General features: G+C 35.2%; 2 protein-coding genes across 4 annotated transcripts; one reads left to right on the forward strand and one right to left on the reverse strand.

The window, feature by feature from the left end:
* Positions 1-399: 399 nt before the first annotated feature.
* LOC132151560 (bladder cancer-associated protein-like) lies at positions 400-7,843 on the forward strand. 2 transcript variants are annotated; one of them, XM_059559745.1, is made up of 3 exons: positions 400-526; positions 5,843-5,864; positions 7,038-7,843. In XM_059559745.1, exon 3 carries the CDS (start codon positions 7,157-7,159, stop codon positions 7,418-7,420), a length of 264 nt encoding a protein of 87 aa, XP_059415728.1. In that variant the 5' UTR covers positions 400-526; positions 5,843-5,864; positions 7,038-7,156; the 3' UTR covers positions 7,421-7,843. The 2 variants fall into 2 exon arrangements, with proteins under 2 accessions (XP_059415728.1, XP_059415727.1); XM_059559744.1 differs by lacking the exon at positions 400-526 and having other exon boundaries at positions 5,804-5,864.
* A 739-nt stretch (positions 7,844-8,582) lies between these two features.
* Positions 8,583-27,429, reverse strand: LOC132151561 (RIPOR family member 3-like). Of its 2 annotated transcripts, XM_059559747.1 has the most exons (22): positions 27,323-27,429; positions 23,874-24,023; positions 23,703-23,781; positions 22,914-22,937; positions 22,686-22,739; positions 22,437-22,586; positions 22,116-22,179; positions 21,973-22,016; positions 19,932-20,057; positions 18,382-18,527; positions 15,833-15,962; positions 15,349-15,561; positions 14,348-14,737; positions 14,110-14,255; positions 13,114-13,306; positions 12,894-13,023; positions 12,439-12,594; positions 11,080-11,238; positions 10,696-10,898; positions 9,749-9,832; positions 9,244-9,334; positions 8,583-8,923 (listed from the first exon to the last, which is right to left on the reverse strand). In XM_059559747.1, exons 1-22 carry the CDS (start codon positions 27,418-27,420, stop codon positions 8,826-8,828), a joined length of 2,928 nt encoding a protein of 975 aa, XP_059415730.1. In that variant the 5' UTR covers positions 27,421-27,429; the 3' UTR covers positions 8,583-8,825. The 2 variants fall into 2 exon arrangements, with proteins under 2 accessions (XP_059415730.1, XP_059415729.1); XM_059559746.1 differs by lacking the exons at positions 23,703-23,781; positions 23,874-24,023; positions 27,323-27,429 and having other exon boundaries at positions 14,110-14,234; positions 22,686-22,978.
* Between the last annotated feature and the right edge of the window lie 115 nt (positions 27,430-27,544).

The raw sequence follows: 27,544 nt of genomic DNA on the forward strand, positions 1-27,544 counted from the left end.
TGGGTGCATATGTCAGCAAAACCCAATTAGACAATACTATGAATTATTACCAAAGACATACTTTTTTTTCTTTCAACCTTGTAATTACATTAAGTACAACTACATTAATGACAAACACCGTTTCAGTTTAGTAAGCTAAATGAATGTGGTTGGTAGGTTGATATAAAATTTAACATCGACATTTTTGGTCGTGGAGCCACGGTTAAACAGAAGTAACATTTTAAACATTAATGGAAATGAAACGTGTAAATAAGAGTACTTACAACCCATGCGTATTCGATACCAGTATCATGCAATACTTTGATGAAAGGCAATGCATATATGCAATAAGTAAACTGAGAATATGAGAAATAAATGCATGACTAAAAATTAATCTTTGATCATTTGCATCTTTCTCAAATTAACAGTACATCAATTTTAATCAGGCATCTGCGGGACACCGGCCGTCGGTTGGGTCCTTTCCTTACTTGCAAATCTACGCATTCACCTGAAGATCTCAATGGCGACGGCGTATATGAAGGTAGAGGTGGCTTGGTCGGTGGTGGACGACAGAACTCACTCTGACGTGGACTGACACGGAGGCAAACATTGTGACAAATAACTAGGAGGAAAGACTAGGACTGAGAAGTAAAGGTAATATAAATACAGTTTAAATAAATAAATAAAAAGAAGGGAAAAGGGTTGTGTGAGGAATTTGCAGTGGGATTATCGACCGACGGCCTGTATAGGTCCGGAACGGTGGTCTCACGGAGTTTCTTGCAATCCGTAGGAGATGGTAGGAAATGACTCTGACAGTGAGAGTAATAACATGGCTTGTAGTGAGGAAGATGAGAGGAAGCTAAATGAATGGGAAAGTGCTGGTAAGGGAAAGAAGGGAGAGAGTCGGAAAAGAAAGAAAAATCATGCATCTAGCATTGGAGAATCAGAAAGTGATGAAAGTGGAAAAGGGGAAAAAACAGTAAAGGAAGGAATATTGAATGTTGTTGTCAGATTTGAAGAAGAAGGCGGAGTTAAGAAAATTGACCCGATTAAATTAACAAAAATCATCAAGAATCAGATTGGGGAAGTGAAATATGCAAGGATTTTAGGAGATGGGAATTTGCTAATTGGATGTGAAAATGGGACCCAGTTAGACAAAGCTAAAAGGATGACATATATTGGTAAAGTTAAGGTTCAGAGGGTTGTAAAAGTTGGAGAAAAGAGAGATAACGGAGGTAAAGGAGTGATTTATGGGATTCCCATTAATATCAATAATAAAGAAATACTGGAAAACATGAGAGTGAATAAATTCACAGTGAAAAGTGTCAAAAGATTGACCAAAGGAATAGAGAAAAAGGACACTGAGTCAATACTGATTGAATTTGAGGAGAAAGAGTTGCCTAAAGAGGTATACTTTGGATATGTAAGATATAGTGTGAGAGAGTATGTACAGAAACCAATGAGATGCTACAACTGTCAGGAGTTTGGGCACACTGCTAAAATGTGTAAGGGGAAAAGAAGGTGTGCTAGATGTGGAGGTGAACATGAATATGGGATGTGTGGTGAGGGAACAAAACCTAAGTGTTGTAACTGCGGAGGAAATCATAGTGTAGCATACTGGGGATGTGAAGCACTTAAAAAAGAGGTGGAGGTACAGAAGATAAGACTAAAAGAGAAGGTGTCATATGCTGAAGCAGTTAAGATGAATGGACAGAGGAATCAGAATATAGAGGGAAGAGTGAATAAAGGACAAGAGGAAATGGATGATCAGCAAGGGATGAGGAAAGCATGGATAGAAAAAAAGAAACTGGTCACATTCATTGCAGGAGTAATTAATGCAACACATGAGATTAAGTCAAAAACAGAAAGAATTCAAGTAATTGTGAAAGCGGCAGAACACCATTTGGACATGATAGGGCTGAAGTGGGAGGAAATAAATGATGAACTCAGGATGCAAGCAAGTCAGGAGGCATCATGATTAGGTTTTTAATCCTAATAATGCTGATTTTACAATGGAATGCGAGAAGTCTCTTAGCTAATGGGCAGGATTTTAAGCAATTTGTTGGTAGTAGGGTAGAAAAACCAGAGATAGTGTGCATTCAAGAAACTTGGTTAAGACCTCAATTGGATTTTGTTTTATATGATTATGTGGCGGTAAGGTATGATAGAAGGGAGGGGGGAGGAGGAGGGTGTGTTACATTTATAAAGCAAGGAATACCGTATAAAATCTTAGGAGTGGGAAATGAACAAGAATATGTAGTAGTGAAAGTATGGGCAGGAAAGAGAGAGTTGGTGATTTGTAATTATTATAATCCTTGTAAAAGACTAGAGAAAACTAAGCTAGAAAAGATAGAGGGACAAAATTGTAATAATATTATATGGTGTGGGGATTTTAATGGACATAATACTTTGTGGGGGAGTAAAAAAAGTGATTACAATGGTCAAATAATAGAAGAAATGATAGATGAGAAGAATTTAGTGTGCTTAAATAATGGTGTAGGTACAAGAATTGATGTTAACACTGGAAAAGAATCAGTATTAGATCTCACATTAGTTTCAAATAAAATTGCAGCAAGATGTGATTGGACAGTGCATAAGGATGGCACAATAGGCAGTGATCATTATCCGGTGTGGTGTAAAATAAATATAGAGGTAGTATGTAGTATTGGGGAAGCAAGTGGAAAATGGATTTTTGAGAAAGCTGATTGGGGAAAATTCCAGGAGGAAAGTGATAGGTTGTTTAGGCAAACTAAAGATGAAGTTAGTGTTGAAATATTAGATAATCAAATTAAGCAAGGTATAATATCAGCAGCAGCAGAATCCATTCCCAAGAGTAAAGGAAGATGTAAAAAGAAAGTAGTGCCATGGTGGGATGGAAAATGTAAAGAAGCAGTGAAAAATAGAAACAAAGCATTTAGATTAGTTAAAAGAACACATAATTATGATCATTTGATTCAGTATAAACAAGCACAGGCAATAGTTAGGAGGATAATCAGACAGACAAAAAGAACATTCTGGAAATCTTATTGTGACACAATAGGAAATACAACTCAAATAGGTGAAATATGGGGAATGATTAAAAAGATGGGGGGGGATAAAAGAGAATGGAATTATCCAGTTCTGACTGAAGGAAATGAGAAGGCGATAACAAATAAAGAAAAGGTAGAGATGATGGCAAAACGTTTTGTTAGTATAAACAGTTCTAATAACTTGTCAGAGGAAGGAAGAGTAGCAATAGAAAGAACAAAAGCGCAGTATAAGGATGTGATATGCAGGAAAGATAATGGGGATGAGGAGCAAGATGCTCCTTTTAGCATGGGAGAGTTGCAGAGAGCGCTGGATAGGTCAGGGAAAACGGCTCCAGGGAAAGATGAAGTGTGCTACAGTATGTTAAAACATTTAAGTATAGAGGGTTTGGGGAAATTATTAAATTTATACAACAAGGTGTGGGAGGAAGGGAGACTTCCACAAAGCTGGAAAGAGGCAATAATTATTCCAATAAGGAAGCCTGGAAAGGATCCAAGTAATCCTGGTAGTTACAGACCAATTGCATTAACATCGCATATATGTAAGATAATGGAACGTATGATAAATGAAAGACTAATATATCTTTTAGAGAGTAGAAATAAAATGGCTAGATGTCAAAGTGGTTTTAGAAAAGGAAGAAATACAATGGATCCTGTGATCATTTTGGAGGAGGAAATAAGGAAGGCACAAGTGAATAAAGAAACTGTAGTAGCAGTATTCTTTGATGTGGAGAAAGCATACGATATGCTGTGGAAAGAGGGTCTTTTAATCAAATTACATTTAATGGGAGTTGGAGGGAAAATGTTTAATTGGATTATGGATTTCTTAAATAGAAGGAATATACAGGTGAAAATTGGGGTAGATTTATCAAAGCAATATGTTGTAGAAAATGGAACACCACAGGGAAGTGTGGTTAGTCCAACTTTATTCTCCATTATGATTAATGATATTTATTTAAATCTTCCAGGGGATATAGGGAGGTCTTTATTCGCAGATGATGGTGCTATATGGAAGAAAGGTAGAAATGTTGAGTATATTTTAAAGAAGATGCAGGAAGGAATTGATCAAGTTGAAAATTGGGGATTAAAATGGGGATTTAAGTTTTCAGTGGAAAAATCAAAAGTAATGGTTTTTACAAATAAAAAGAAGAATAAGGAAATTAAGCTGGAAATGTATGGAAGTATGTTAGAGAAAGTAGAATGTTTTCGTTTCTTGGGAATATACTTTGACACAAAACTAACATGGAGAGAACATATAAAGTATACAGTTAATAAATGTAAGAAAGTGCTAAATGTGATGAGATGTCTTGCTGGGTTGGAGTGGGGTGCAAGTGTTTCAGCTTTAAAATATATATACATTGCTTTAATAAGATCTAAATTAGACTATGGGAGTATTGCGTATGGGTCAGCAGCAAAGACAACATTAGCTGAATTGGATATTGTGCAAGCGTGTGCCTTAAGAATATGTTTAGGGGCAATTAAAACTTCTCCAGTATGTGCACTTCAGGTGGAGGGAGGTGAAATGCCATTGTGGCTTCGACGGAAACAACTGACTGCAAACTATTGGATAAATCTTCGAGGGCATGAGGATAGTCATCCAACAAAAAAGGTATTACAAAAGTGTTGGGAAAAGGAGAGAAGAAAGAAAGAAAGTTTTGGCTGGACAGCTGATTTAATTGCAAAAGAAATGGAAGTGTATAATAAAAGATTTGCTAATACTGTGTTATGGCCTGTTAAGCCATTTTGGACATTGGAAATTCCGAAGGTTGATCTAGAGCTTTTAGTAATTAAAGGTTGTAACAGAAATATAGATATAATCAATGAATATTTTAAATATAAGAACAAGTATAAGGACAATACGGAGATTTATACAGATGGGTCAAAGGACCTACAAACAGATGCGACAGGGTCTGCGGTATACATCCCTAAATATGAGATAGGAATTAGCAAAAGAACATCTGACAGCATAAATGTTTATGCAGTTGAATTATGTGCTATACTTGTTGCATTAGAATGGATTGAACAATGCAGGGATATTAACATTCTAGTATGCAGTGACTCAGTATCAGCTCTTATGAGTATGAAGACTGGAAAAGCTAGTAGTCATCAAGAAATATTATATGAAATCTTGTGTTTAAATTCAAGGGTATGTAGACAAGGGAAAAATATAACATATATGTGGATACCAGCACATGTGGGCATACAGGGAAATGAGAAAGTTGATAAATTGGCAAAAAAGGCAACAAAAAAAGAACATGTTGACATGGAAATTAAATTGTCAAAATCAGAAGGGAAGAGTCTAGTGTGGAAAAAGATAATGGAAATATGGCAACATCAATGGGATCATGAAAGTAAAGGAAGACAACTATACATGATTCAAAATAAAGTAGGCAGTATAAGAGAGATGTCAAGTAGAAGGACAGAACAAGTGGTAATAACAAGACTTAGGATTGGGCATTGTAAGTTAAGTGGAACTCTTCATATGTTAGGAAAACATCCCACAGGCCAATGCGATGAATGCCAAGAGGAAGAAACAATTAGTCACATTTTTATGTCATGCAGGAAATTTATAAAAGAAAGACAAGAGTTGAAATATAGCTTACAAGAAATTGGTATAGGACAGTACAATTTAAAAAGTATATTAGGATGTGGAAAGAGTGAGCAAGGAAAGAAATATTTGTTTTATTTTTTAAAGAGGACTGGACTGGAAAAAAGAATATAATAAAAAAGTGACATGATAATAGACAACAGATGGCAGTAATGTAACATATTGGATACCAACTGCCTTAAAAACCCAAGGAAGAAGAAGAAGGAAGACGGCGTATATGCGAGATCAGGATTGACTTTAAAGAATGGCAGGTCTGAACATGATTATTTCTGTCTTTTTAAACTTTAAAGATAGCTTATTTAAGACTGCCACGATCATATATTGTTATACATGTGATCGGACGGTTTATTTTCGTGCTAACACATAGCCACATGCTACTCATACTAGAAGTCCGGTTAGCATCACAATGTTTTATTGTTCATATCTGTTTTGTTTTGAAGTCATCATTTAAAAAACACAATCTGAAAAGTAGAATGTACATAATTATTTATAATGTCACATTAATTGCTAGATTTATATCTCTTTAACACATTTGTGTTAACAATGTAAGGAATGCCTGTCTAAATAGGGAAATTCAGTATACAGTTAAAATGTTTAGGGGTGTGCAAAGTACTTAAAAAAAATATATGTATGTATCAAACCACAATCAGTAATATTGAAAATGTTCTTAATTACTGAAATTATTTATCATTTGTAGTTTATTCTCGGTCATTTATGTAAACAAACCGTGTACGCAGTGTCAGACTAAATGGAGAAACTTAATTGTTTTCCTTAAAACGACCACTTTTATTAGATATCTAAATGTTTAACTTTTTTTTGTAGTATACACCCATAAACTTTTTAAAGTTATTAAAAGACATAGCCTTAATATTGAAGCATCCGATTAATAAGTCAGGAATATTTAGGCTAAATTTGCACTAATTTTGTCTACATTTAACATGTTTAGAGGTATGCAAAGTGTAAAAACAATCAAAACACAAACTGAAATATTGGCCATGTCCGTAATTGTCAAACTAGTTACTGCATTTTTACCTTTGTTGACAATTAATGATGTAAACCGTGTAAGAAATGCCAGTCAAAAAGGGGAAATCTTTATTATTTTATATATATAAAATAATATATTATGTATGCAGTTATTAAAATAAGCTAAAAGTTTTAGTATCATATTAATGTCTATTAAATCTTCCTCTTGTGGAACATTTATTGTTTAACTAGTCAAATATGATTTAAAAATGGTGCGGTCTTGTTTTGTAGCTAGAATTTAGCGTGTTGTCATGTAGAATTCAAGGCCAGCAACTATAAATAGCACAATTTCTTAAAATACATGCATGCTTTGACTTTGGTGCCTTATAAGGAGGTGTAAGTAAAACTATTGTAAGCTGTGCGTATTAAATAGTTTTCTTTTTCTCTGTCCTTTTCCAAAGGCCTCGTCTGGTATTTGGACGCCGCGTCTAATCCCTCACAGATACACAAGGGATTTGTGATTGTGTAGTGTCACGTCAGATATCTGAGCTCATACTAGGCGGCACAGCACACAGAGACCATGTACTGCCTCCAGTGGTTACTCCCGGTCCTCCTGATCCCCAAACCCTTAAATCCAGCCCTGTGGTTCAACCACTCCATGTTCATGGGCTTCTACCTGCTCAGCTTCCTGTTGGAGAGGAAACCGTGTACCATTTGTGCCTTAGTCTTCCTGGCGGCATTGTTTCTCATCTGCTACAGCTGCTGGGGAAACTGCTTTCTGTACCACTGCCATGATTCTCCACTGCCAGACTCAGCATACGACCCCAACATTGTGGGCACCTAGGCTCGGTTTTCAACACGGACAACCCCGGACTGCGAATACAAGAGCCACTGGGAAGTTTCGGTTCTTTATACCCATGTTTACACCTGCTCTCCTCTGTAACCCGTAACAAATCACGATTTGAATCTTCTCGCAGGGGCGTCTGAAGCTTGCATGTGATCCATTCTCGTTGTATTCGGTGCACATTCTTTCATTTCTGGATGCTGAATTTTTCCAAAGGGGTAGATGATAATGTGTGCGTTTGTGTATATTGCGATTTTGGTTTTTTGTTCATGTGTCAATAATCAGTATGAGTACAAGTGTTAAGCGGATAGACGGCAGATGAATTTTGTCATGCAAATTGAGCTGAAGGCATGCTTCTGCATTGCTGAGTTAGCTCAAATGCTGTCTCCACTTTTAATTCAATAAAGTTTCTAATGATCAAAATCGAGCAGCTTTGTGTTTGTACATGTGAAATATCATCTGCTGTTTGACAGTGTGATGCTTTAAACAACTTCAGAACAGCTGTGTGGATCAAACATGATTTTACCCACCGTTTTTCTTGCAGGTCCATTCTGCGGCAGATAAAAAAAGTTTTTGGGGGGAATTGGTAGTTAACCAAATACAACAACCCGTAGTCCTTTTCATTTTCAGTCTCATGATCTGTCTTCGGTTTCACTAGACAGATTGGCTCACTAGGCAAACATTTTATTCATAAGGATTTTTAACAGTTGTTTTTAAAGTTGTCTCACCAGGTTTATCAAGTTCTGACAAATATCAAATTGAAATATATAGTTTGTTTATAATAACAAAAATAGGGTAACTATTTTACATTTTATAGATGTACAGTATAGATGGAAATTTAATTTACAGTTAAAAAATGTTTCCAAAATTTACTGGAAATGTTCCACCTTTTTGCAACACATCTTTTTTAATTTTAATATAAATTCATAATTTAATTATGAATTTATATAGTTATCTCAGGCCCGTTCAATGTGAACACATACAACTTTTGATTTTAATAATGTATTATTAAATGTTGAAATGACCATTAAGATTGATATAAGCTCTAGAAGTTTTTTTTTTGTAAACTAATCCAAATTGTAGGATGTGGATATTTAGAGCTGTGAGTGAATGAATCATTTGATTTTGGGTTGCTTTAATAATTTTGATGAACAAGTCAAAGTTCTCTTATTTAAATTTATTGTAAATCTATTTCACGTTTACTCATTTTGATACATAAGAAATATAGAAGACAGTTTATTCATAAATATGTCACTTAAAATTATATAAAAGAGAATAGAAAATAATACAACTGCATATTAAATACTTGGCAATATGTGTACACACACACAGATGAAATCTTTTAACAAAAACCTTCCAGTCTCAGCATCATCCAATCAGGTAGCAGATTGGGTCTGTGGTCTTCCTATAAGATTGTGATTTCCGTTTCCAGGTTCTTGTAAACCTCGTCCTGGAGCTCATAGATCTGGTCCATACGCTGGAATGCCATGTGACCTCTCTTACCTAAGAAAGTAATTAATTTAAATCAGCTGTGACCGGTACCTTTGTATTTTACAAGCAGAACTGTACACTGAGGACAAATTACATGCACTTTAAAAGAAGAAAGGCACCCGAGTGAATATTATTGATGCCAACCTAAATTATAGTAGAATATTTAAAAACCACATTATAATAGAAAATTCAATATTTGCTGTGATTTTTCAAACTTGAATTTGTAGCTTATAATTTGAAAGGTAGCTGTCTTTGGATTCAGATGCAGCCCATATAGGGAACAAAACAGCACATGACACAGATGCAGTAGTCACAGGTTAAGGGTCACGTACCGAAGGACAGTACAGTCTCCCGTGCAGCGTTCCTCAGGTCTTCATCTGTGGAGCGCCACAGTTCAGCCACCAGCTCTGAGCTCTCTGAGGCCTAAGAAACCACAAAACCACTTAATATTGTGAAATATCACAATTTAAAATAACTTTTCTGTCTGAATATTTTTTTTAAATGCAATTTATTTCTATATGCTTTTAGCATCATTACTTCAGTCTTCAGTGTCACATGATCCTTCAGAAATCATTCTAATACTGATCTGCTGCTCAAGAAACATTTCTGATTATTATTAATGTTGAAAACAGTTGTGCTGCTTCATATTTTTATGGAAACTGATCATTGAATTCATTGATGAGTAGAAAGGAACAGCATTTATTTAAAATGGAAAACTTTGCAAGATTATGTCTTTACTGTCACTTTGGATTGCACCATAAACATCCACAGCATTGATAAAAGGTCAATATAAACCCATTCTGACTGAACAATTTGTTGTTTGACGACAGAACTTACCTTCAGATATTTCAGAGCCAGACAGGCCTCATGTTTTACATGGGTGTTGCTGTTTCTCAGCAGATCTGTATAGTGAACCACTGCCTATAAAACACCCACACAACTACATCACACACAGAAAGCGCAGCTCACTTAAGCCACACTTCAAACGCTTGAATGTGATTATGTTAGATAACAAAATGAAGCTGGTTGGGGTTTAAATGGGAATCTTGGTTAGCAACATTCTACAAAATATTTTCCTTTGATTTGATTGAAAAAAGGGCAGAGAATTTACTTACCATCAGGTCAATCAAGATAGTCACCAGTGGATCCTCTGCAGTGAATGGGTGCCGTCGGAATGAGAGTCCAAAGAGCAGATAAAAACATCACAATAATCCAAGTAATACACCAAACCATGGTTTTGTTACATGAAAAACTGTTTACGAGGAACAAATCTATCAATTACACATTAAAAAAAAATACTCCAAACAAATATGTTGGTGGATTTTGATGTGAGAGAACAACAGGAGATGGACTTTTTCACTTGATTAAGCATTATTATAAGTTATGGACTGATATTTTTGTCAGAAGCAATAGTTTAATATGTTTCTTACAAACATGCAGCTTTTGGCTTCACACAGCATTAATTGATGGACTGGAGTGATGTGGATTACTTGTAGATTATTGTGATGTTTTTATCAGCTGTTTGGACTCTCATTCTGACGGCACCCATTCACTGCAGAGGATCCACTGGTGAGCAAGTGATGCAATGCTACATTCCTCCAAATCTGACGAATCAAACTCATCTACATCTTGGATGGCCTGAGGGTGAGTACATTTTCAGGAAATCTTTATTTTTGGGTGAACTATTCCTTTAAATAATGACTGAATTATGGTTGGACTATCCCTTTAATTGTTTGGTATGAGAAGCATTTGATGTTTTTTTTAGCAATTTAGGCCTTTTTTACCTTTGCCCTGAAGGTTTTGGACCGCGAGGCCCTAGTGAGGCAGGACGTGACCGCTGAAGCCACCTTGTGATTGGCGTCTGTCTGTAGCTTGGCCAGGAGCTGGAGGGTGCGTCCCGTCGGCTGCAGCTCAGAGATGCGCTTGCCTTTCAGCTTTTTCAGAGCGCGCCTCCTCTTGGGACTCTCCAGACTGGCTATCAGATACACTGCAGCAAACCGATCCGAGGGAGAAACACAGAGGGAAGTCTCTTAATGAGATCTATTGGGAGGGTGATTGACTGATGATGAAAGCAGTAAACTCACAGTGAACCGATAAAGACAAAAGCATCTGATGCAGACGTTTGCATCCTAAAATGAGCTGTCTCTGTGAACACTCTGTGCTGTTACCTTCTTTAGAGAGGAGAGAGATGTGCTCCCCAAAGTCAGTGATACTCCATCTGTTGAGGTAGACTAAGAGCTGAAACACAGTCACTCGGTCTGTAGTGCACTGAGTCACAGACGCCATCATACAACTGCACTGCACCTGATGCAGCAACTGACTGAAAACTGCAGACAAAAGAAGACACTCATCAGGAATCAGAAAGAGAAGACAAACCTTTATGCCTTGCAAGTTAATAAATTATTTCAGTTGTGCGAGAATTACATTCTAAAAGAAAAATAACAGAACACATAACACAAGATCTATTTGTTTTATTTTACAAACAACAGAACAATTATTTCTATAGACTGAATATAGTCTCGAATTTTCTGAAGCAATACTGAATAGAAGAGATTTATTTCTTACACTTTATTGGGTTTTAGTTTATTAATTAAATTCTGAGGGAAGAATAAGAATAAAATACGTACATCTATTTTAGACAGCAAAAATATTCAATATTTCTTTACAAATTTAGGCTTTTTGAAGAATAGAATAGACCTTTCTTTTTCATGGAAAGCTTACTAGACTATTTCAAAGAGAAAATAACTCTAAATAAACAATGCATAGAATAGAAAAATATCAGTAAAAAATACAGTAGAATCATAATAATATTCATATATTAAGAATATTAATATAGTAAAATATAACATTTAATACAATTATTTTATAAATATGATATATTAAATATTATTAGAGATTTATTTACAAACTAATGGATTTAAGTTGTTTGAAAATTAAACATTGACTTCTAAAGGACAAATATAATAAACATATATTATATTACACAAAGATAATTCAATTATTTTAAAGACAATTAAGTAGTATTTTTAAAGAGACACCAATTCTTAGCAGCAATGCCTATAATAGAAATATCCTTCAGAAAAATACACTGCTACTGCTACTATTAATAATCATCATACAGTATATTATAATATAAAAGTATATACCATTATCCTATACATAATAAGATATTATTAGATATTTATTTACAAATGGATGGACTGTAGTTGTTTGATAAATAGAATAGACATTTATTTTATCATACAATCTGATTAAATTATTTAAAGATGATTATTTAAAGGGAAATAAATTCTGAGCAACGAGTAGAACAGAACAGAATAAAACAGAAAGGTCCTGCAGAAATTAATTCATTAATATTTAAATATTTTGTGAATGAAATCATCAAAGAAGAAAAATATATAATAATAAAATATCCTCTAAAATGTATTCCTTTATTTTATTGTATTCCATTCTGCCTTGGATGCATTATTTCATCAGTTTGTGGATTCAGTTCTTAGGAAGCATTGGAACAGAACGGAGCAGCTGACCTTCATCAGCCTGGCCTGGCTGTTTGGCTTTGACTTTGTGGATATAATGTTTGCGCAGTGTCCTGAGAAACCCATCCGTGGAGCAGCAGAAAGACGAGTCACTCTCGCAGCACTCCCTCCAAAATACTCCAATCCCCTTAGGAGCTCTGGCCAACACTGACACACATCCACACACATGACTAATGCATCTACAGCGCTTCACACTGACACGGGAAAGAGCCTGTGATCGTCGACAGTATAAAGTAACAGTCACAGCACATTATTGCATATTCTAGTGTTACCCAATAACCTTAAACACTATGGGAAAGAAAATCTGTTATAATCGATCATAAACTCTGTCATATTAAAAGTTAGCGCTTGCAGGAAATCTATAAATCTCAATTATCAGTATCTGAGAAAAACTTTTTTCAGTAGTTTATTTACTCATTCAAGGCCTGGTATGTCGCTATACTTACGCTCTGTAACTGAGATCTCCTCGAGCATCTTCTGTGACAAAGCACCGATTTTTTCCAGCATGTCAACTTGCCGCAAGAGCTCCTCCATGATGTCTTTGTGTACAAGATCAGACTCAGAACATTTCAGAGCCTGGAAGAAGACAGAATGTGAACTTATGCAGACACAAAGAAACAATTATGTTGATAAGAGTCTGATGATTTGGTTAGACTGATTCCTCACCCTCAGCAGCACTGCGCAGACACTGAGGTGGGTTTCAAGAGCTTGATCCAGACTGTAGACCCCTGTGCTGAGTGATGGCTTTACTGCACCATCTCCTCTGTGTCTGACCAGTCCTTCAGCCGTGTCTTTTGAGGGCTTATCCTGAGATAACAGACGCATGCTTTTCAGGCTGTTCTGGTTGACTGAACCAATCCTAAGGAGAGAGGAAAATTTTGATATTTATATATATCTTAAAATTATTTAATTAAGAGATACATATATCTTAATTCAATTATTTTATCATAATAATGAATACTATAAATATTATCACTATTTAAATGTTAAACTTTAACCATGTTATACAATTATATTTTTATATGCCAAAAATGTTGTGTAATATCATATCCATGTAAAGGCATTTAAACATCTTGTATAGTTTGAATGTCTCAGATAGCTAAACATTATAATAATATGAAGAGGCATCTGACCTTGACCTGACAAATAAATGAGTGTACACTTCATGCATTCCTCCACTTCATCCACAAGATGGCACTTGAAGCCTTCATTTAATATATTAGCGCAGCAGCTTGCCTTGTGTTACATGGAGTGACTTTGCATGTATACACTAATGCATTCATTATTCCAAGTGATCAGCTCAAAGCTAAATACAACAATCTTTCTTTTATACTAATGGGCTTATTTACTTCCCCAAAACCCATAAAAAATGGTTTACACCACAAAATCAAACTAACAAACAAATCTAGAAATTAAATATCTTTAATTTAAAAAGAATATGCCATTTAAAATATGGCATATTTTTAGGACCATTCCCACCCTTAGTACCAAAAAAGTTTATAGCACTACTAAAGAGATTATAGCACTATTTCATTTGAAGATAAGTTTTGAGTTCAAGAGAAAAAAAGAAATACAAATATAAATAGATATTTTATTTTTATTTTTTGACATTTCTTCAAGGGATTCACTCAGACACACCAGCTAAAAAAATTGTTGACTTACCCAGTGTACCCAAGTCTGATGCTGCCCATATCTGATATTTCATCTTCATTACAATCTGCAGAGAGGAAGTCGAAACTGCCCAGCACTTCCTCTTCCTCTACTGCTAGTGTCTGAGATGAGGGCCTCTGTGAAGGGTCAAGGTCCTTCTAACATCAGGAAATATGCAATCGCATGAAAACATCTTCAGGTCAGTTCCAATTTTTTCCAAAAAATAGAATGAAAGAAATCAGACTCTCACCTTCAACACCTGGTTCATTTGGTGTATCTGCAGGTCTAGTTTCTTTAATGTCTCTATGTTGCTCATATCCTCCAGCTCTGTATTCAGATCCTCTAGCAGTGAACTAACTCTCTTAGCCACAGCTCTCTTCTGTGCTCTGCCCACTTTTCTGTCCTTCACCAGGAGTCTGTCTTCAATTCCCTGCTTGAACGAGGTCTCCTCTTCAGGGGCCTCATCCAGGGCCGTCTCTTGTGCGTCTCCTTCTCCTGTGCTGGGGGTCACCTCCCCATTTTGCTTGAGGATGTCAGGTGTGCTGTAGCGGTGGAAGAGGAATATGGAGTCTCGCTTGCTGCCCGCGGGACTGGGGGAAGCTGTGTCAGTCTCTGACGGCCATTCCACACTCTCCTCAGCCTAGGGTTATGAATGGAAAGGAATTAAACATTCCAGCAATTTGATTTTTGAAGATTTTTTTTGTAACTGTATATTTAAAAAAAAAAAAACTGTAAAAAACATTTACAGATGTTTTCTTAAAATTCATTAATACAATAACATTTCACTCAACACAAATACATAATAAATTAATGTTTAAAATATATTATTTTAATTTTTATTATAAAGGTGGTTATTGCTATTAATTATAAATCTATATAAAAATATATTTATTATTATTATCCATTTATATGGTTTTTTTATTATCCATTACATTTTTTTGCATATATATATATATAAAATCTCACATTAAAAAAAAAAAGAAAAAAATCAACTTATGGTTTAATAGCAGACTATCACACAGCTGCTATTTGGAGCATGCAGGCTCTTCATCAGCTGAATGGCCTGCATGCTCAAAAAATCTACTTTGCCTTTAATAATAAAAATACAAATAATTATAGTATTTATTATAATGTATTTAAATTTTTTTTAAATATATATGTACATTTATAATAATTTGATTTCAAAAATACCACTAAAGAGTTTTAAATATATATAATTATATATATATATTAACAGGATCAGTTTCATACATCTTCTGTGGGTGTCTTTGAGAGATTGTCATCCTGTAACTTAGTGTCTAGAACAGGGTAATGTGTGGTTGGTGGGTCGCTTGTCTTCTCATAGGCAGGAGGACTGAGTGCCTGGGTGGAGTCAGCCAGGTAGCTGAGTAAAGACACGCCCCTTGATTCACGTGAGCCAATGGATAAAGAGCCATCTGCATCCTGTATCTGACGCATCATTGACTACAACATTAAAGGACAGATGACATCATGAAATGACATTTAAGCTCTTCAGGTGAAAAACAACAGAAGAATGTGGTGAAGTGGCTAATTTCTTTTTGCTAAATGACACCAGACTCTAGTCACTCAAAAACCTTGCCAACATCAGCGCAAATCTTTTTTGGGTTTGTGCGGCACAATTTCAACATTGTGTGTCATAATGATGACATCAGAATGATTTTCTTGAATCATTTTTTGTCACAGTCTTCTGTGTGCATGTAGGTTATAAACTCACTAGAAAGTATTTCTCAGTGAAACTGGGTGTGTTGGGAGGCGTCCAGCTATATACAGATCCCTTTCTGCTGTGGATGGACTGACGGCTGGTGGACGCTGTGAGAGGCCTCACCTCACAGCTATCAAATGGACTAAAGGAAAGGAAAAGTGAAGGAACAAGAAACTGTGAAGGAAAATTGACACCAGACTGCTTACATGTGCAAAATAACAATTTTATGAAAAGACACAGACAAGTGTCTAAGGAATAAATATACATGATGTTCGGATTTAAACTGGAATATCTATTGTGCTTAGAGATAACTACAGATCTAGCTAGTTGTTACCCATATATTGTCACAATTGTAGGTGTAACATCACTTCCCAACATAACCATAGTCCAACACATAACCCCACCCTTAAACCTTCCCCATAATCCCACTCCAAACCCGGAGCATAATTCTGAGTGTCCCTGAGTCTCCTATACTTACTTTAAATTACAATAAACTACCACCCAATGCTCAAAATGACTCTCAAGTTATAAAATATAAGGTTATATTTTTAAACTTGTGATCCCAAACAAAAAATGTTGTTGTTTTAAGAAATTTGTTTTATTCAGCAAGGAATTAGCAAGGATGCAATAAATTGATCAAAAGTTACAGTAAATACAATTACAATGCTACAAAAGAAAAAATCTATTTCAAATAAATTAATCAAAGAATCCTGGAAAAAAGAAAAAAAAAAGAAAAGAAAAGAAAAAAGGAAAGTAAAAGGGAAAAAAATAGCTTTTTTAAACCTTGATTACAATAAAAAAGATATATATATTTTTTTGAGCAGCAAATCAGTATATTAGAATGATTTCTGAAAGATCACGTCACACTGAATAACGACTGGAGTAATGATGCTGAAAATTCAGCTTTGTATCACAGGAAGTTTATTAAATTTTAAAATATATTAAAATAGAAAACACATTTTAAATTGAAGTTATAATATTACTGGTTCACTGTTTTTTTATTATTATTCAATAAATGCAGTTTTGGTGAGCATAAGAAACTAATGGTTTTAAAATTATTTTTATTTAATTATTATCTTATGTTATATATTAATATTTAATAATTTCCCAATAATGTTGTCAAATTGTTTAATGCAAAATCTAACCTTCATTGTAATCTAACATTCAAACTAACTTGTGATTGGTCTTTTTTCCTGCATTTATTTGCACGACAATTTAAGATTTTTGTTATATATCTGAAGTCAACATGAAACAGCATTCACATGGTTTTCCGTTTTTTCTAAACCATGTATTTATTTTACACATACTTGCTTACATTTATAGTTTTACTCAATAAAGAAGAGAGAGATGGCATGAATAAACCTCACTCAGGTTCTTATTGCACATGATGTGTGGAGTGACAGTGTGTTTGTCATCACTGCTTGAGACTAAACAGAACCAGAGGAAATGAGGTGACGGCTGTGAACCAACACACATACACACACACACACACACACACACGGTCACAGCAGAGCGTGGAGATGCTTAACAATGCTGTGAGATGTGTTTAATTTACTGACGCTGTAAAAAAGAGGCTATGAAAAATCTTTTCCACCTGGTCTGTGTAAAGAGCAGTGTAATTGGATCTGTGTGTGTGAAAGGGAAGAAAAAAAATGAACTATTCATCCATCTCTCTGCAGTCAGCTGGTGTGTGTTAGCCAATAGCAGAGCTGTACTTACAGGGGATGTGTTTTTGTATGAGATCAGTGTCATATCTAAAAAAAATGTTAGGACCATAAAAGCAGTCCACATTTGCACCATATTCCAGTTCTTCAGAAGCCCTACTGAAGTTATTAGTTCCTGAAACTTTTGCCCTATGAAGCCCTCAAATATCATTTGTGATTCTACAAATGAGGTACACTGAACTACGGTCTAAAAGTTTTGGGTTGGTAAAATATTTTTCAAATGGTTTTGAAAGAAGTCTCTCCTGCTCACTAAGGCTGCATTTGTTTAATCAAAAATACAGTAAAAATGTGTAATATTGTGAAATATTTTATATGAATAGTTTTGTTAATATATTTTAAAAATGTAATTTATTCCTGTGATGCAAAGCTGAATTTTCAGCATCATTACTCCAGTCTTAACTTGATCCTTCAGAAATCATTCTAATATGCTGATTTGATGCGCAAGAAACATTTTATTATTATTAACAATGTTGAACACAGTTATGCTGCTTCATATTTTTGTGGAAACCATTATACATTTTTTCAGGATTATTTGAAAAATAGAAAGTTCAAATTAACAACATTTATTTAAAAATGAAGTAGTTAGTATGAATGTAAAAGTATTTAATGTTACTTTGAATTCATTTAATGCATCCTTGCTTTATAAAAGTATTAATTGTGCAAAAAAAAAAAAATCTGAACCCAAAGTTTCTTACAGGAGTGTACAAGATGTGTGTAAAAGTTAAGTTTGGTGCCACTGATATTAAATAAAGTCAACATTGTCTTAAAGTGCCCTGCCAAGCACTTTCAAGTATTTGACAGCACTTTTAGCTTTGTAAACTCCACACGTTCACTTACTTCCAAACCACCTCTAGCTGTAGCTTGATGGTTCCCAGTTCTGTAATGTCCACAACCATCATCTGCGGCCGTGCTGTGAAAAAATCTGCACTCCTGCATGTCACCATGCCGACCAGAATAGAGCTCAACCCCTTGACCTCTGTTACCTGCAGGACATTTCAGAAAACCTTTCAGATTTGGCAGATGTTGTTGGCTTGACTAGAGTTTTTGAGGGAAATTATTTGTTTAACCTTCTGTTTTATCATGTATGCTGGGCCAAAGGTCTCTCAGGATGGACTGTACTGTTGGCAATAACAAAAAAGTTGACCCCATCATTACGCTGCGGTAGGTGGTTGACATGGCCTTCCTATCTGGTTGTTAAGGTGTTTTGAGTAGTTGTTAACTCATCACCGTGTGGTTACTATATCTCTTCTAGGATGTTTCTGGTAGTTGCTTGTGTGTTGATTTCTGGTTATCATAGTATTTTTGGATGGCTAAATGTAGAATGATGCTTTGTGGTTGCTAGGTTGTTATTGGTGGTTGCTAGAATGTTGCTTTGCTATACAGTAGTCGCGCATATCTTGCAGCTTCCCTTTCATTCATGGCAGCTTTCATTGGCCAAGGCCCGCCCATGAGGCCGTTTGACTGACATGTCAAAAAACCAATCATTGTTCGTTTCGTTCAACGTCACGTTTCGGGGCGTGGAAATGTCGCCACAATAACAGACCTGTGGGTAAAACTCTCTGACATATTTGAAAGATTCTATGCTGCGAACAATTAAATATTTTGCATACTTTTGACAATCCAGTGTTTAGTTGATCCTGATAAGTGCATGTCGTCACAGTTGTAAACACTACGGCTTTCTTCTTTCGTGAGGGGGTTTGGCGTCACAGCATATTTGTTTCCGAACAGAACGTTAAAGAACATGACACACACACACACAATTGCAACCAATCGGATGATGACTTCGACACTCCTGTAGTGTTTCCACTTTTGTGTCCCATATTTATCGGATGTCTAGCCAACGGTCCGTGAGTGTGATGTCTGAGGCTGAGACTAGCTATGCAGTACTAGGGCATTCCGGGTGTTTGCTGGGATGTTACTGTTAGTTGCTAGAGTGTAGCTATGTGGTTGCCATGATGTTTTTGATGGTTGCTAGGGTGTTCTGGGTGAGTAACAAAGTGTAACTGATTTGGAATTTTACATTTGAGATCTGATTCTGAGTGACAGGGGTTTAAGAAAGGATAACAAGCATTCATCTTTTTCATCTGTAGTAGTTTGGCTCAACGTCTATATTTTCAGGGATGGAATCAATTTGAGACAATCAAACCTTTCATAATCATTATTCCACTGGTCCAAAGGCTTCAGAAAGTCTGTTAAACATCTCTACTGTTCTCTCTCAGGGGTTTGAGGGAGAGGTTTATTGTGTCATATGACAATCTATTTAGATCTAACAAACAATAAAAGTACAAAAGGCCTGGAATCTTCTGTCATCAGAACCCCCACAGATCACCTTGATAGGAAGTGGTATTTGCTCAGGTGTGTGCATGAGCACAGGTGGACGAGCTCACCTTAATCTCAAAGTTCCCATGGATGTGAGGGAGGAAGAGCATTTCTTCTTCGTCCCACAGCTGTTGGTCATCAGTCTGAATTCGCCCTCTGATTCTCCATCGCTGTCGGCCCAGCCGGATCAACACCTACAGGAAACGAGACGTTCAGTGTGTGTGTGTATGTGTGCAAAATGACCCCGATGACTTTTGGACATTTACTATACCGCTCAAATTTTGAGGACAGTGTAATTTTTTTCCCCAATTTCTCTTAAGTGCACCACAGCTGTACAGTATAAACAGGAATACTGTCAAATATTATACAATTTTTTTAAATAACTGTTTTTTATTGTATTGCACAATGTTAAAAAAATTGTTTCACTTACATTTTCTATGGTTCTTTAATTTTGTGGTGCTAATGATTATTGTACTATTTATTTTCATGTAGCATTAATATTTTGGTCAGGTAAATTTTAGAACTTACATCATTAATTATTATACAATGGTTCAGTACAGATGAGTTTGTTTTTGTTTTGTTTTGTGTAGTTTTTTTGTTTATTTTTTTTAGGTTTTTTTTTTTTTCACGATATTTGGATATTTAGAAGTTTCTGTAACATTCTGGAATATTCTAGTGCTTATGGTGGGACTAAAAGACAAAAATCCTCCAATGTACACTTCTGAAGTTATGGACGACTCACTTTTGTTAAACTCCATAAAATAAAAAAATAAAATAAACATTAAAATTAAAGCAAAAGACTTTTCTAAAAATTTGTTTCCCTGTGTTATATAACAAAACATCAAACCAAGTTTCATTCATATAAAAGAAATACAGCAAAAGCACATTTTACAGGCAAAACAATAAAAACAATTTTTTTAAATAAAAAACAAAAGGAGTGAAAATGTGGAGTGATTAATAAAACATGTTGACAATGTTTGGAAACACCCATAGCTGAAGTAGTCAACCAAAATGCCAATACAACCCAGTCACATGTGAAACTCGTTAGTAAAATCGCCAACAACGTGGCTCAAAGGGGTGATTCACACCATTGCTCAATAATGCTGGAAATGTGATATTTTATCTTGTGAAAATGTGTAAATGTAGATATAAATAATGAAATAAATTACTGGCAATATTAATAATAATAATACAACATCATAACATCTAATCTAAATGTTCTAGCTATGTGACTGTTCGAAACTGTGCGAAAATGCGTTTTTATATGTTTGCCTGATATTTTGTCGAAGTCTATAGTTACAGATCCACTCAGTGGTAAAAGGCAGCAAATACACATGTTTCCGTGGCAAGAACTGCAGCAGTAAAAGTATTATTCCAGTTGATTACCATCTGTTCATAAACATGTCCATAGTAATTCTGATCATACAACCACTAAAAATCACTTTGGGTTAAAAATAATAATAAAAACAGTTTTGAGAAAACCTCTTAGTTTATGTTTGCATATATTGTCATATAGAATGAAATGAAGTTCATATTCCTTGTCTTAATTTCCAAATACTTTATGTTGTGACTGCATGTGAATGTGTGGTCTCGTGCATGAGTCGGCTGATGGCTCCTGAGACGGCATTCCACTGTGCATGAAGTCACTGGAAACCTGGCCTTAACAGTGTAATCTGTATAGCTGGTGAAATGTCATTTCTGCCTAATATTTTAACATAAAAGAACCATCATGTATTTTTGTCCTTCATATGATAAAAGAACAGTGATTCCTGGATTAAAAGTGATGTTTGGGGATTGAATGCCTTCAAGTCTTTTTTACTTTTACATATTAAACAGATAGTTCTGTCATCCTTTATTCATGTTGTTCCAAACCTGTTTGGCTTTCGCGGTAATTTTTGTCATTTCACGAGACCATCAATGTTTGTCCTCATCCACTTTTATTGGAAAGCAGCAGCATGAACATTCTGCTAAATGACTCTCAGAGGACAGAAAGTCATACAGTTTTGGAGCAGCACGAGGGTGAGTAAATGATGACAGAAGATTCATTTTGGAGTATATTATTCCTTTAAGTGTATAGCAACAGTAGGATGTTGGGCTAAACCTCCTCACCTCATACTGATCTCCAGGGCAGAGCCGAGCAAAGCCGATCAAACCTGCCTCATAAAGAGAGAAAAAATTAGATGGAGAAGGATGTTTAGGAGATCATCTTTCCTCTGAAACTCAAATGCATATATATGTGAGGTGATGTGTACCTTTCATTTTGATTTGCAGCTCACCCAGCAGGATTTCCAGTTCTCCTTCCATTGCACACATATCCTGCAGGCAGAGATGAGTGTGGAACAGAGAAATTTCTGAAGTGAGATGTTTGGATTTACATAATAGGTTATTTTTATTGGTGCACTGATTAGAAATCATGTGATAAGTGTGGTTACAATGTGTTGTTGTGTTGGGCTTGTCAGAATGTTTTAAAAGAGCCATCGAGCCACAGAATTTAACCTTTTGGGGAAACAACCACACAAAATGCTTACTTATTGTTTGTTGTGTGTTTGTATGGTGTCCAAGAGAGACTCTACCTCCAGACTATGTCTGTGGTTGCGTTTCAGCTCCAGTAGACTCTCTCTAGACTGTCGTGAAGACGGGGACAGAGAGAACGCTCTCTTCATGTTCAAAGCTCCTTGGCGCAGCCGCCACTGGATACAATAGGACTCATACAGCTCTTCTACCTGATGACATCCACATTCACATGATGCAAGTTTATTATTAGCACATATGACTAGTGTTCATATATATGACCAAATGAAAGTATTCTGAAGTTGTGTTACCTTACTAATGTGAAACTCAAGGCGCCGTATGTATCTCTCTAAGGCTCGTATCTCCTGTTGTTGGCAAGCAGGATATAAACAGCATTTCATTTTGTAACCTTCGACTTTAAGTGCAATTTTTTATAAACTATATGGTACAAATACTAATGTCAAAGTCTCAAAATTATTTGTGTTTGTAAAGGGAACAACACTCAAATGATTGAATATCAACATATGTTGACCCCTTACCTTTTCCAGGTCGTAAAAAAAAGCCTGGGGAATGAAGAATAGATTTTTGTAGTTATTTATTCACTTTAAATGAACAACTAGTGTAAAAAATAAAATAATGAAAAGCTGGATTATAACTAGAGTGCAAAGTTATTCTCATGCTACAATTACACAACAACAATGTAGTCGAAAACTGAAAAGTTTTTCCCTTGCGTTTCTAAATTTTTTTTTTTACATATACAAAAACAAAGTTTTCAGAACGATTCACATTTACAAATATTCGTGAAAACGGTAAAAACTATGTATTACGTACAACGGGCCAGTAGTTGGCACTGTCACCTTTATAGTAAACAGTATCTGTAGGGAAGTAATGATTATATGTTGTATATAATGCGTCTACTGTAAACTGTTGGTTGTAATATTGGTGAAGTAAATCCACACCTTGCCGAAGAAGCGTTAGCAAACTCTTGAGAAGCAACAACAGTACCATGTACTCCGCCAATGTTGTGTATGTTTGTTCGCGCTTGCCTTTAAAATCGACACGTACTGCACATGTCTACATACCTAACACATATTATGCACACACATGATGTCACCGTTTTCAAAGATTCCCGTTTTGTGTGTTTTCATGGAAACAAAAACAGTGGCGTTTTCAAAAACTTGCACTTTGAAACCCATTTTCAAAAATATGCGTTTTCATTCCCCAAAACACTGTTGTCGTGAATACAAACAGTCAAAATGCATAAAAGTTTCCCGTTTTTGGCTGAAAAGGTTGTCATGTAAACGGCCCCTCAGTATAAAAAGTCTCACCAGTCTGGAGTTTCTCTTTGTGTCTCTCTGCTGGGATGACAGGAAGTCCAGCTCTGTTTGATGGTTTTCCAAGTAGTCCCTGTATGAGATGATATGATATTAACATTCACAAGACTAGTGCGTGCGGTTCCATGAGTCCATTCATTTCTCTACTGCAATGACTGAACATACTTGAGCCCTTTCCTCAAAGCCTGGAAGATTCTGTCCACCTGCTCAGGCTGTTGCCCCCAGATGCAGCTCCCCAACCGACTCGCAGAAGGGATTCTGGTAGATTTCCCTGCTATGACTTTTGTGCGGAGAGAGTTACGAGTAGAGGAAAGTCTGTGGGATGAGGTGGAATAGAGACAAAAAAAAGTTAATTATTTTATAAATATATATATATATATATATATATATATATATATATATATATATATATATATATATATATATATATATATATATATATATATATATACTATTGTACACGTTAAATAAATCAAAAGTGACAATAAAGATATTTACAATGTTCGAAAATATTTTAATTTCAAATAAATGCTGTTCTTTTTAACTTTCTATTCATCAGAGAATCCTGAAAATGATGTATTGTTGTAATGGCTGCTGAAAACTATCTTAAGAGTGCATTGCAGTTATTTCAACTATAACAATCATTTTGAACATTAATAATGTTTTTGAATGTATTTTTTGTAAATTAAATACTTTGGTCAACAGAAGCATCAATCTCTTTTTTAAAAACAACATTTGTTTTAGCAATTCCAAACTTTTAAACAGTAGTATTTTTTTATATTCTGAATTTAATACTTATATTCTATTTTAGTTACATACACAATATAATCTATATATTTTAGCCTTGTTCTGACAGAGTATGCTTACACAGCATAACAGAGAGTGTGAGAGACCCGGGTTCGAATCCACTGTGAGACACCAATGTGTCCCTGAGCAAAACACTTAACCCCTAGTTGCTCCAGAGGCGTGCGACCTCTGACATATATAGCAATTGTAAGTCGCTTTGGATAAAAGCGTCAGCTAAATGAAAAATGTAATGTAATGTAATAACAAACCCAATGACTCTGCAATGTAAATAAACTGTTCTCTTAGGGAAGAGATTCCTCAGTGCTGCTCTGGGGTCACCAATAACACAAGCTCTGGCTCTCACATCAGTGTATTCCTTCCTGTCTCCATCACTGACATCTCTGCTGTAAATTGAAAAATCCCTCAGACATGACGCCTATTTTCTCAGGAATAAATGGTCTTTTTAAACTCAGTCTTCTGTGTTCTAACATACTTGTTAAAGTATGTAAAAGCATTTACCAGTTAAATACAACTTAACTGAATGTAACATAATTCATGTTTTTTTGCTTAACACGAATTAGTCACTAACCAACAAGGTTGTACAAGGTCTAATCTGGATTTTTTTTTTTTTTGTAAAAACAGACATAAAATTGTTGATATAGAGTGCTCACTTGATTACTCACAACTGCAAATAAAGGTTCATCAAAATGGGTTACAAAACTGGGAAAACAAATAGAGACCGTTTATGTATTTGGATTAATCTATTAAATATGTTCAGAGGTTTTAATTATTCTCAGAGGTTTTTGTTTTGATGCAACCTTGTTCATCTTCCAAGAAAATATTTTTTGTTAGCCACATAAAAGAACCTACTAAGTGACATTTTCTAAAAATCCCAATTTATTTATGATTTAGTTTACAGAGTAGGTTACAAAATCTAAGCACGATAACCTCAAAAATGATTTCAGAAATCAGTGTTGACAATCGTAGCGATAAACTAACCTTATCCAATCAACTCAATCTACAAAAGTCAAAAGAGTGGTTGAAAACTATGCTGTTGTGTTAAGCTTTTGCCATATAATAAAGAGTTAACAAATTGAAAGCAGGCGGAGATGCCTGTGAAGTTGTTTTGGCCTTTGTCTGCAATCATTTATTTGCAATCTTTTACTTGGATGGGAATGCAGGAATTTAGTTAAATTTTAGTTTATTAAAAATTTGCATACATGCACACGCACACAAACACAGAGGTAGCTTTGTTATGTAAGATGTCACACTGCTCAAATGATGCTTGTACACGAATCCGAACTGCACATCCTCTCAGAACCTTTGGTTCTTGAAATAATTACTCCTATTACATAATTACCAATGCTTGTTTGTGTTACAGATTGATTGGAATGGTGAATTTGAACTATAAGCAATCAAAGGAAACCATAAACCACATCAGATATAAGCTAAGCTCCGTTCCAAAACCTAGTGAGCTCCCTGCTATGGCCACATCCTATGCTTCCTAATTGACTGATTTGGAACAACAGTAGAACTTGCTGTAAGCTAACAAATTATATTCAAGTATCTAGTACATAAAAGTACATAATAAATATACATATTAGAAAAAAATATATCATTTTTAATTAGATAACACGACTTGAACTTCATCCATACATGTACTTTTCAATATTGATTGATTTATGATGCATTAAAATGCTGTTTACAGTAGGTAGTTAGCTCATTTGGACCCCTTTTTTCACTTTACTGAGTCTGGGAATGTTCTAGATACAATTAATTATTTAAAATGTCAAGGCAATAAGCAAGATAATGACTTTAGATGCCCAGAATGCATTAAACAATAAAATAGTACTTGAATATTATCACAAGTTGTCAGATGCCAGAGGTAGAAATTATCCAGCTGGGCTTTTATGTTGTTGCCAGTTTTATTTTAATATTATTTATTAATACATTGAATTCGTTTTTATCTTTAAAAGCTTCTGTCAGCTTTATTGTTAATATGTCTATATAAATGTATCTACATTTCTGTTTTAGTACTAGCAATTTTAATACTGTTCTTATTTTAGATTTTTAAGTTTTCACTCTAATATCAAGTTCAAGTTTAAGTTTGTATTTATTTATATAGCACATTTAAAAACAGCAAGCAGGGCTGACCAAAGTGCTGAACAATACACAAGATAAAAAATAAAAAAACATGATATCGCAATGAATTAAAAGCTACAGAAAAAAGTAGGTTTTAAGAGAAGATTTAAAAACATTTAGAGATTGAGCCGTTCGGATGTAAGGCGGAAGGCTGTTCCACAGCAAAGGCTCTGTCTCCTTATTTCTTTAGCCGTGATCTGGGGACAGCCAAAAGTCTCTGATCACCAGACCTCAGGTTTCGTGTGGGATTATGTGGACAGAGAAGCTAATATTTATATTCTATTTTATTTCAGCTTTATTTTAATAACAGTTTTAGCTTCACATATGTTGTTTTTTTTAAAGAGAAACTACTTTTCTAAAAAGTATATTCTAATTTATTTCAGCTTTATTTCAATTACTGAAAAACTATTTTTATAGTTTCTAGTTTTATTTTTCATTAAAAGTGACACCATGAATGGCTTTATTGCAGGAATAATCTGGACTGCTCCCAAATGTTTTGTTTTGTCCTCAATTTTGCAACAAGACCTCTCAGAGATGTCCTCATGGCATAAATTCCAGCGACCAAGAGTCATGCTTTCCATGGGATTCCATGACCCCTGCTTTGAGGAAATGTATCTTAATAAAAGTGGAAATAATGCAGTCTGACACACATCATCTTCTCTCAAACACAAACCATACTTGCTTACCTTCTCCGGCCTCCGAGTGTGTTTACTCCAGTGAAGGAACGGCTCCGTTGCACCATGCCGCCTTCAGCCGGACAATCAAACTTTAGCTTTACCGACATCTCGCCTCCACCTACAACATACACAAACATAGGAAAAACATTTGCTTTTAGTTCGAGTCATAGCCTACATGTTATCAACTGCATAGCAATGCAGTGGCAACCAATTACAACGCCAGAACAATGC

This window comes from Carassius carassius, chromosome 10, assembly GCF_963082965.1.
Source record: "Carassius carassius chromosome 10, fCarCar2.1, whole genome shotgun sequence".
NCBI lineage: Eukaryota > Metazoa > Chordata > Actinopteri > Cypriniformes > Cyprinidae > Carassius > Carassius carassius.